The 11966-nt window shown below is 46.5% G+C and overlaps 1 protein-coding gene across 1 annotated transcript in view; it reads left to right on the forward strand.

Moving 5' to 3' along the window:
- The window catches only part of LOC135046144 (uncharacterized protein C6orf132 homolog), a 104005-nt gene that overhangs the window by 45237 nt on the left and 46802 nt on the right, over positions 1-11966 (forward strand). Inside the window, exon 2 of the mRNA XM_063955354.1 lies at positions 9248-9351. Within this exon, the coding sequence (XP_063811424.1) occupies positions 9248-9351 (104 nt within the window). The remainder of the gene's footprint in view (positions 1-9247; positions 9352-11966) is intronic.

Genomic DNA, 11966 nt, shown 5'->3' on the forward strand with positions numbered 1-11966 from the left:
AACCACCTTATAGAAGAAGATATATTTTTTAAATTCGTTCCTGTATGGGGTTGTTCAGTGACTTTATGTATTTTTAAATTGTACTTACAGTTGACAGGAAATCTTGAGTGCCAAGGAAAATAGCTTGTTCATGAATTACAACCTTATGCTGTATTATTAGTTCTGAGTATTATTATTTTTTTTTTCATATCTTTTTCATTATTTCAAAGAAGTAAACTTGGATTTTAGGTGTTGGTAAAATCCAAGCATAGGCATAACCAGTTGATTATTGAACCTTTTCTGTTTTGGAATGTTGTTGTTAAAGATGAGCGGGTTCGGTTCCCTGAGAACCAAACCCTACCGAACGTCACATCCCGAGCCCGGATCAGAGTCCAGCTCGGGACTTCCCACTAGACTCAGAAACCAGAACGAGGCAAAACGTCATCATCCCGCTGTCGGATTCTCGCGGGTTTTGGATTCCATATAAGGAGCTGCGCATCGCCGCCATTTTCACTCCAGTCCTGGAGAGTGTAGCGAAAGGGCGTGTCTGTGCGGGAAAGTGGTGTGGCGCGTGGGGTGGCGACCTGCTCTTATGCATCATTCCAGTGCCGTGTTGTGCTGCATCAGTGGAGTGGTGGCGTCCTGTGCTGCCATAAGTCCAGGGGGTGCAGCTTTATAAGTTCAGTCCAGTGGTACTGCCGTATAAGTTCAGGGGTACTGCCATAAAAGTCCACCAATATTGTGCGTGTATTACATCTGGGCAAATTCCAGCAAGTCCCATGTTTTGCACATACAATTAATTTGGTGGTGCAGAATTTTTAGAAAAATGACAGGGGTGTGCAGGAGATGCTATCAGTGGCCCGAAAAATTGCAGCCACTTTCGAGATTCAGCCACTGCGTGACACTCCTAGATGCCTGGGGGCAGGTTATACAGGAAGGATAAGCTGAGAGCTGTGTCCCGGCTGGTGCAGCGGTGGCACTGCTGAAACCCAGGGATAGCTGGTCAGCACACATTTTATAACGCACAATAAAGGTACTTTCTCTTACGTCCTAGAGGATGCTGGGGACTCCAAAAGGACCATGGGGTATAGACTGGATCCGCAGGAGACATGAGCACACTAAAAGACTTTGACTGGGTGTGAACTGGCTCCTCCTTCTATGCCCCTCCTCCAGACCTCAGTTAGATTCTGTGCCCAGGAGTGACTGGACACACACTAGGGGAGCTCTACTGAGTTTCTTTGGAAAGACTTTGTTAGGCTTTTTTTTATTTTCAGAGAGACCTGCTGGTTACAGGCTCTTTGCTTCGTGGGACTGAGGGGAGAGAAGTCAGACCTACTTCTTCTTAGTTAAGGGCGCTGCTTCTTAGGCTACTGGACACCATTAGCTCCAGAGGGTTCGATCACTTGGTGCGCCTAGCTGCTTGTTCCCGGAGCCGCGCCGTCACCCCCCTCACAGAAGCCAGAAGAAAGAAGCCGGATGAGTATGAAAGATCAGAAAACTTCAGTGACTGCAGAAGACTTCAGTAACTGAGGTACAGCGCAGCGGTCGCGCTGTGCTCCATGCTCCCACACACCCACCAACGGCACTCACAGGGTGCAGGGCGCTGGGGGGGAGCGCCCTGGGTAGCAGTTACTGAGGGTCTTTTTCACTGGCAAGATGCATATTCGGTGCACCGTATAAGATACCCCCGCCAGTATAAATAAATTCAAATTTAAGAGGGACTACAGCACGCTGGGAAGGGGCGGGGCTTAGCTGCACAGCTCACCAGCGCCATTTTATCTCTCCGCTGCAGAGACGCTGGCCCGGACCTCCAAGCTCCTTACAAGTAACAAGGGAGCAAAACGGGGGGGGGGGGGGAGTCACAGGCAATTTGGTGCTTTATATGTTTATATTTTACAGCGCATCAAACATATTATTTGTTTAGTAGTATATGGGCGCTGGGGTGTGAGCTGGCATACTCCCTCTGTGTTTTCTCTGCAGGCTTCCCTGTCTGTCTGTCCCCTTTGGCCAGTGTGAGTGTGGTGTGTTGGTACTGCGCGTCGACATGTCTGAGGCTGAGTGTTCCTCCCCGGAGGAAGTTACGGGGGGCGCGGAGAAGGATTTGGGAATGACTCTGTCGGCACAGCCGACTGCTGATTGGGTGAATATGTTGAGTACATTGAATGCAAATGTGGCTTTATTGTCTAAGAGGCTAGATAAATCTGATTCTCAGACACAAACATGGAGAAAATCCATGGAGGACGCTTTGTCTCAGGTACAGACCCCCTCAGGGTCACAAAAACGTTCATTTACCCAGATGGCAGATGCAGGTACCGACAAAGACTCTGATTCCAGTGTTGACTTCAATGAGGCTACTTTACATCCAAAAGTAGTTGAGTATGCAGTACACGATTGTGGCTATTAAAGATATTTTGCATATTTCTGAAGAGGCCCCTGTTCCAGATAAGAGGGTTTGTTTGTATAAGGGAAAAAAGCCTAAGGTGACGACATTGAAGGCCATTTTCGTTACTACTGGTGCTCTAATCAGGCCTGCTGTGGCGTCGGCGTGGGTGAGTAGTGCGATTGCTAAGTGGGCTGATAATTTAGCTTCTGATATGGATACCCTTGATAGGGATAACATTCTTTTAACTCTTGGTTATATCAAGGACGCTGCAGATTACCTAAAGGATGCGGCGAGGGATAGTGGCCTCTTGGGATCAAGAGCCAATGCCATGGCGGTCTCGGCCAGAAGGGCGCTGTGGATTCATCAATGGAATGCTGATGCCGACTTCAAGAAAGCTATGGAAGCTCTCCCTTTTAAAGGTAGTGTCTTGTTTGGTGATGGCCTTGCTGACCTGGTGTCTACCGCTACTGCGGGTAAGTCATCTTTTCTTCCTTATGTTCCCACACAACAGAAAAAGGCGCCCCATTAAAAGATCCAGTCCTTTCGGCCTAATAAATACAAAAAAGGAAAGGGCTCGTCCTTCCTCACTTCAAAGGGTAGAGGAAGGGGAAAGAGGTCGCCTGCCGTGTCTGGCACCCGGGACCTAAAGTCCTCCCCCGCCTCTACCAAGTCCTCTGCATGACGCTGGGGCTTCCCTGCAGGAGTCCGTGCCAGTGGGGGGGGGCCGTCTCCGATTCTTCAGTCAGGTCTGGTTTCAATCGGCCCTGGATCCTTGGGTCTTAGACATAGTGTCCCAAGGGTACAAACTGGAGTTTCAGGAGATGCTCCCCCGCCGCTTTTTCAAGTCGGCCATGCCAGTTTCTCTTCCAGAAAGGGAAGTGGTAAATGCTGCGATACAAAAGCTGTGTCAACAGAGGGTCATTGTACCGGTTCCCCCGTCCCAACGGGGGGAAGGGTTCTATTCGAGCCTCTTTGTCGTGCCGAAACCGGACGGCTTGGTCAGACCAATTCTGAACCTAAAATCCCTCAATCCATACTTGAAAACTTTCAAGTTCAAGATGGAATCTCTTCGAGCTGTGATCTCCAGCCTAGAAGGGGGGATTTTATGGCGTCAGTCGACATAAAGGATGCCTACTTACACATCCCGATATATACTATTCATCAGGCCTCCCTGAGATTTGCGGTGCAGGATTGTCATTACCAATTTCAGACGTTGCCGTTTGGGCTTTCCACGGCCCCAAGGGTTTTCACCAAGGTAATGGCGGAAATGATGGTACTCCTACGCATGCAAGGGGTCACAATTATCCCGTACTTGGACGATCTCCTGATAAAGGCGAGATCAAAGGAACAGTTGCTCAGAAATGTGGAACTCTCCCTGTCGGTTCTGCAACATCATGGTTTGATTCTAAATTTACCAAAGTCTCACTTGATTCCGACGACTCGGCTGCCCTTCTTGGGCATGATTTTAGACACGGAACTACGGAGGGTGTTTCTTCCGGCGGATAAAGCTCTGGAAATCCAGACCATGGTCAAGGAGCTTCTGAGACCGACAAGAGTGTCGATTCATCAATGCACTCGAGTGCTAGGGAAGATGGTTGCGGCTTTCAAGGCCATTCCGTTTGGCAGGTTTCATGCCCGGGTGTTTTAGTGGGATCTGCTGAACAAATGGTCCGGGTCTCACCTGCACATGCACCGAAAGATAAGTCTATATTCCAGGACCAGAATTTCTCTCCTGTGGTGGCTGCAAGGTTCTCGCCTTCTAGAGGGACGCCGATTCGGAATCCAGGACTGGGTCCTGCTGACCACAGATGCAAGTCTCTGGGGCTGGGGTGCAGTCACACAAGGAAGAAGTTTCCAGGGAAAATGGTCCAGCCAGGAGTCTTGTCTCCACATAAATGTTCTCGAGTTAAGAGCCATTTACAACTGCCTCCTGCAAGCGAAGAACCTTCTTCAGGGTCTCCCTGTCCTGATCCAGTCGGACAACATAACAGCGGTGGCGTACGTAAACCGCCAGGGAGGAACAAAGAGCAGGGCTGCAATGGCGGAGGCCACGAGTTCTCCGCTGGGCGGAGCAGCACGGGAGCGTTCTGTCAGCAGTCTTCCTTCCGGGCGTGGACAACTGGGAAGCAGACTTCCTCAGCAGACATGATCGCCATCCAGGAGAGTGGGCCCTTCATCAAGAGGTATTTGCAGAAGTGACAAGACGTTGGGGAATTCCTCAAATAGACATGATGGCGTCTCGCCTCAACAAGAAGCTTCCGAAGTATTGTTCCAGGTCGAGGGACCCCCAAGCCAGTGCAGTGGACGCCCTGGTAACTCCGTGGGTGTTTCGGTCGGTGTATGTGTTCCACCCCGCTTCCTCTCATTCCAAGAGTGCTGAGGATCATAAGACGAACAAGGGTTCAGGCAATACTCGTCGTTCCAGATTGGCCACGGAGGGCCTGGTATCCGGATCTTCGGGAATTGCTCATAGAAGATCCTTGGCCGCTTCCTCTAAGAGAGGACCTGTTACTGCAGGGGCCATGCGTGTTTCCAGACTTACCGCGGCTGCGTTTGACGGCGTGGAAGTTGAACGCCGAATCCTAGCTCGTAAAGGTATTCCCGGGGAAGTCATCCCTACTCTCCTTAAGGTCACGGCAAAACACTATCACTGTATTTGGAGAAAATATGTGTCGTGGTGTGAAACCAAAACGGCTCCTGCGGAGGAATTTCACTTGGGTCATTTCCTTCATTTTTTTGCAGGCAGGCGTGGATGCAGGCCTGAAATTGGGTTCCATCAAAGTGCAGGTTTGGCTTTTATCTATTTTCTTTCAAAAAGAATTGGCCGCCCTTCCTGAGGTTCAGACTTTCGTGAAGGGAGTGCTGCATATCCATCCTCCATTTGTGGCACCGTGGGATCTTGAAGTGGTGTTACAGTTTCTTATGTCTCACTGGTTTGAACCTTTGCGAAAGGTTGAGTTAAAGTTTCTCACTTGGAAAGTGGTCATGCTTTTGGCTTTGGCGTCTGCCAGACGAGTGTCAGAATTGGCGGCTTTGTCTCGCAAGAGCCCATATTTGATTTTTCATGTGGATAGAGCGGAATTGAGGACTCGTCAACAATTTCTGCCGAAGGTGGTTTCTTCGTTTCACATAAATCAACCTATTGTGGTACCTGTGGCTACGGATGCTGTGGCAGTCCCAAAATCTCTTGATGTCGTAAGAGCTTTGAAAGTTTGTCGCCAGAACGGCTCTTGTTAGGAAAACTGAAGCTCTGTTTGTCCTGTATGCTTCCAACAAGATTGGAAATCCTGCTTCCAAGCAGACTATTGCACGCTGGATTTGTAATACGATTCAGCACGCTCATTCTTTGGCTGGGTTGCCGTTGCCGAAGTCGGTAAAGGTCCATTCTACAAGGAAGGTGGGCTTTTCTTGGGCAGCTGCCCGAGGGGTCTCGGCACTTCAACTCTGCCGAGCAGCTACGTGGTCGGGTTCAAACACTTTTGCTAAGTTCTATAAGTTTGATACCCTGGCTGAGGAGGACCTCATGTTTGCTCAATCGGTGCTGCAGAGTCGTCCGCACTCTCCCGCCCGGTCTGGAGCTTTGGTATAGACCCCATGGTCCTTTTGGATTCCCCAGCATCCTCTAGGACGTAAGAGAAAATAGGATTTTAATACCTACCGGTAAATCCTTTTCTCCTAGTCTGTAGAAGATGCTAGGCGCCCATCCCAGTGCGTACTGTTACTTGCAGTTGTATTGATACTTGTTGTTTTTGGTTACACGAAGGTTGTGTATCGGTTATATTCAGCATGTTGCTGTTGTTAGTTCATCCCGTCTATACCCCATGGTCCTTTGGGAGTCCCCAGCATTCTCTACGGACTAGGAGAAAATAAGATTTTAAACCTACCGGTAAATCTTTTTCTCGTAGTCCGTAGAGGATGCTGGGACTCCGTAAGGACCATGGGGATAGACGGGCTCCGCAGGAGACATGGGCACTTTAAGAAAGACTTTGACTCTGGGTGTGCACTGGCTCCTCCCTCTATGCCCCTCCTCCAGACCTCAGTTCGAGAAACTGTGCCCAGAGGAGATGGACAGTACGAGGAAATAGTTAATCCAAGGGCAAGATTCATACCAGCCACACCAATCACACCGTATAACTTGTGTTAAACTAACCAGTTAACTGTATGAAAAACAACATAGTTTCGGTCCAAAACCGATGAAACTATAACATAACCCTTATTTAAGCAATAACTATATACAAGTCTTGCAGAAGTAGTCCGCACTTGGGACGGGCGCCCAGCATCTTCTACGGACTACGAAAAAAAGATTTACCGGTAGGTTTAAAATCTTATTTTCTCTAACGTCCTAGAGGATGCTCGGACTCCGTAAGGACCATGGGGATTATACCAAAGCTCCCAAATGGGCGGGAGAGTGCGGATGACTCTGCAGCACCGATTGAGCAAACATGAAGTCCTCCTCAGCCAGGGTATCAAACTTATAAAACTTTGCAAAGGTGTTTGACCCCGACCAAGTAGCAGCTCGGCACAGCTGTAGTGCCGAGACCCCTCAGGCAGCCGCCCAAGACGAGGCCACCTTCCTAGTGGAATGGGCCTTAACCGATTTTGGTAACGGCAATCCTGCCGTAGAATGCGCATCATGTTACAGATCCAGCGAGCAATAGTCTGCTTTGAAGGACCATGGGGTATATACGGGATCCACAGGAGACATGGGCACACAACGACTTTGACTGGGTGTGAACCGGCTCCTCCCTCTATGCCCCTCCTCCAGACCTCAGTTATAGGAACTGTGCCCAGGGGAGACAGACATTTCGAGGAAAGGATTTTTGTTAAACTAAGGGCGAGAAACATACCAGCTCACACCACAAACACACCGTACAACTGGATTAGCAGGAATACCAGATAACAGTATGAACTAACAACAGCAACAAGCTGAATATAACTGATACACAACTGATACACAACCGATTATAAAGCTTATATACAAGACTTAACCTCCTGATATATGCGGTCTAAGCTGCAGCCCACGGGTAGCAGCCGTCACTGCTTACCACTGAAGAGCAGTGATATGGAGCAAGAGAATGGCGTTGGTGATGTTTGGTGTGGCATATGGACTGTTCAGCAGGATACCCACTTAAGCCAGGTGTGCCAAGATGGGGGTTGGTGGGTACAAAGTAACTGGCCCTGTGCCAGTCTGTGTTCACAGGGCTGCCGGGAGGCAAAACCATGCTCTCCATGATGTTGTGGCTACACAGTGGGGTGTGGCCAGGTCACCATACTCTTGTACACCCCTTCTAGTTCTAATACAGGACCTGATAAATCTCCAGGCAGGCCTGCTTAAGCCACAGAGCCTGTCCAATGTTGACCGTGTAGGGAAGGGGAAACTTGCAGGTAATGATGAGCATAATTTTAAACTTTTGGGTGGAGCAGGTGTTGGGCACCGTTTTCGGTGTGAATGGTCGACAGTGTTAAGGTCGACAGTCATTAAGTCGACCACTATTGGTCGACATGGACAAATGGTCACCACATGAAAGGTCGACATATGAAAAGGTCGACATGGATTTTTGGACTGTGTTTGCTGTCATTTTTTTCCCTCATAACATGACCAGGAACCCCAATTAGTGTACCGCATCCCCTTGCATGGCTCACTTCGCTCGCCATGCTTCAGGCAAGGTGCCTTGCTCCGCTACCGCTGCACTCGGCACAGGTTACCGTTTCCAATCGTAGTCCACGTGGATGGTAAAGTATGAAAAAGTAAAAAAAAATTTAAAGAGCCATGTCGACTATTTTCACGTGTCAACCATTAGTGGATGACATAATGAGTGTTGACCTTAACATTGTCGACCATCTGAACGGATACCGTTAGGCACAAGTACAAAGCTCCAGCAATGTGATCTTTCATCTCCACTTTTGCATTGTCATTTTGTGAATTACCATTCTACACTATGTACAAATAAGCATTTTGCAAAATCTATGGAAATAGATGGAGCCAGTTAATTTATTCTACGGTGTGATGCAGACTGAGAACATTGAAGTTAGACTCTTGGCAAACGTGCAAACTCGGGGTACATTTTGAAAACTTCTCTCTACTTACAGGAGGTTTAAAGCCATAGTTGATAGGTTATTGGTCCCCTTTATCCAAGGATTCTGTTGCAAATTCATTTTCTAGTGATTTGTAGACATCAATTACATTTAGAAATGATGGTTGGTGGGGACCAAGGGGGAGTTAAATTGCAGCAGTCTGCAGTGGAAGCAGGGCCACAATGGTGAGATTTCATGAATTCATTTCAAGTCTCCAGATGCCCACTTCAGGCAAGTATTAAATAGAAAAGGCAGGACCACAGAACAAACATAGAGCAATAATATATTTAAGTAGCACCTGCCAAATTCATGCATAGCTATCAATATTAATAGTAACTTGCAGGTAACAAAGTGTAGTCAACGTTTCTGTCCAGACTTCCTTCATCAGGACATAACAGCAATACAATGCTTCAGCTTATCAGGTTGGTGAATGCCAAACCTTTTTTTCAATTTTATGTACCGGACCTGATGGCCTTTATTGGAGCATACCACTGTTGTCCTGTTTACTATCGCGTGCGGACACTTGGGACTATATATATTACGTACTATATTAATGTACCATAGATGGAAGAAATGTGTCATTCACACAAAAACATACATAAGGGTGAAAGAAACACAGAGCAATAACATTTGGCAGTAATGCAAGCTACTGGTAATGTTTTATCCTTGGTCCATAGTTGTTGATAATAATAATAATAATGATGATTGGATCTCTTCAGCAGAATGTGCCCCTGAATGTTGCATTTACAGATGTTGGCTTTCATGTTTATTTGCATTGTTTAGTATATATCTGTACTTTTTCATTTCTAGATGATGTGCTGGGTACATTTTCATTCCTCGATGACTCTGGAACTGCAACGCTGAAAGCTCGCCCTGGTCCCCGTGTTAGACCCATGCTTCAGTTTTCTACCAGTGTAAGTATGCCACAACAGCACAACATTTTATTTTTCATATATGAAATTACTAGAGATTGATTGGCAGACATTGGCAAGCGTGGCATACACATTGCTTTTACTTCAATGTTAATAATCTTTACACTTTGCACTGCCACTCCTACATCTCTCTGTTAATGTAATGCAACTGGAATACTAAGGTAGTCAATGCCTGTTATTTAGTTCACCATGCTGTTATGTAGGCAATGCTATATTCAGTGCTATTAGTATGATAAGGCGACCACAACAGGTGTCCCCTTCCTTTAATGAAAATCTGTCTCAGAACTGTCATTACAGGTCCGGTGCCTTTATGTAGGTGCACCGTGCAGTAGAAAAGAGCATGCAGAAAATCCATTTATTTTATAGGACATAGCAGTAATCTTTGGTTTTCATTCAGACCGTTGAGTAGAAGTAGATATCAGAATTGTACTTACAGTTGACAGGAAATCTTGAGTGCCAAGGAAAATAGCTTGTTCATGAATCACAGCCTTATGCTGTATTGTTAGTTCTGACAATTGTTGTACATAAAGTCTGTAGTCTGTGAGTCGTGACTACTCGTTGTTCTAGGATGCATGAGCATTACCCAAGACCTCTGTAATACTTCCAAACATGTCAAAACCATGAATCAGGCTTATGCTTAGCGGTGTCCCTTAGCCACCATCCCTATGCTCTGAACACCCATCAATGCTGCAGGCTCAGGCACCGTCCCACTGCTCGGGACTGGAGCATACCTGCTAACTTTCCCACCGCTGCTGTACATACATGTATTGTACAGGGCATATTCCTCAAACCAGGACCGTTCTGCTGAAACTGGCACAGTTGAGACATTAATATCTGGTACTATGAGTATAACCCATTGCGTTCTGTCAGGGTATGTAAATGTTCTAGGTACCCTTTTATATAGTGTCATTTTGTGGTATAGTGGTCCTTTAAATCTTTTCCAGATTGGGTCTTAAGGGGAGGGTTTAGAAACGCAGTTGTGAGTCTGGTATGCTAGAGCACGGGATACAAAGGTTGGGCTAACTCTTTTCCTGTGGAAATATTTGATGCTGCTTGTGTAGTACAGAGGAAGTCAAAGACTATTTAATCTATTACCCGATTTCAAAAACTGCAGGACTGTGATAACTTTTATATTGTACATGGACAGCTAGGGCATACGTGGGGATAGCAGCCTTACAGTTACAGCATGCTGAGAAATCTAGCACACCTTGGGGGCTGCCCAGGGGCGGATTTATGGTTGAGGGCGCCCCTAGGCACAACAGTAATGCCCCCCTCTCTGCCTCATTTTATTGTATTCATTGGGTGAGATTCAAATGATGTATCACGCCCAATTTCCTTTCTAAAATAATCTCTGTTATTGCGCCCATAGTAATCAGGTTTAGCTGTGTAAAGGGTTGGGTGCCTCGCTACTCCGGGGGTAGCGAGCTGAAATAATGATAAACGTCCCTAAGGGCAGAAACAGAATGGGTGTGGAAAGGGGTGAAAAGAATGGAATCCCGCCCATTGATTGTTTAAAAGCCCTCATTGGATGATAGTTTAACAGAAATCCACTAACTATGACTTTTTTTTGTTTTCTTTTAAATGTATACATAGGACAGCTGACGGGGGCAGTATGTGCATGTCTTACCCATTTACACTCCATTCAAGATGGTATATGTTACAGTACAGTGGAAATATGTACTGGTTACTGGTACATTTTGGGCGATAGTGCCAACACAAGTGCTGCCCCTAGGAACGTGCTTCACTTGCCTAATGGGAAATTCACCACTGGGGCTGTCATTAACTGTGGCTAAAATAGGCATTTCTACATTGTAACATTGGTCCACTAATCTAAGACTTTAAAGATTTTTGGCCTCAAATCATATGATTTTGTCAAAATAAAGTATTTCCTATTTCTCAATTGTGTAACACAGGAGATTTTTCAAATTCCCTGCATTAATAGCCTTGGAGCACACTGCTGTCCCCATACATGTGTATGGGAATTGTGCTATTTTATTAAGCTCCGAAAGCAATACTATATTCAGATGGTTATTCAGATGGTGATGACTCTTTCCACTAAAAAGACTGACATTGGAGTACAAGGACGTATCTCTAAAAATCCTCCGCTTCTGCTGGCTTTATTAATGTGCATCCACATGCTCAGAATCACTGCTGGGGGAGAATCCAGAATGGTAAACATGGTTTTGTATTCACGGCTACATTGATAAATAGCCCCCACCCCCTTTCCAAATTGCCATGGTATGCAACCAGAAGGAATGTTGCTTTCTGGGCCCCTCCCTGCCACCACTGAGAAATACTGGCTCTAGAGAATGATGTTTTAAAACTATAAGGGCCAGATACAACTGGATGTGAAAATTTACCACGCTGGGGAAAGGGTGGTAGCCTCAGGCTTTAACACCCATGTCTATTCAATTACAGACACTTTTCTTTGCACGGTAAAATTACCCACTAACCGTGACTAACGCACGCTAACTGATAAAATCCAGGATAAGTTCCTAGAGCTATGGGTTAACATAACACATCCGCGACACCTGTGATTAGGGCATTTAATGTGGATTTCTGTTTAAGCCTCCCTCAGGATTGAACAAAAATCTGCA

The sequence above is a fragment of the Pseudophryne corroboree genome, chromosome 2 (assembly GCF_028390025.1).
Source record: "Pseudophryne corroboree isolate aPseCor3 chromosome 2, aPseCor3.hap2, whole genome shotgun sequence".
NCBI classification, from domain to species: Eukaryota; Metazoa; Chordata; class Amphibia; order Anura; family Myobatrachidae; genus Pseudophryne; species Pseudophryne corroboree.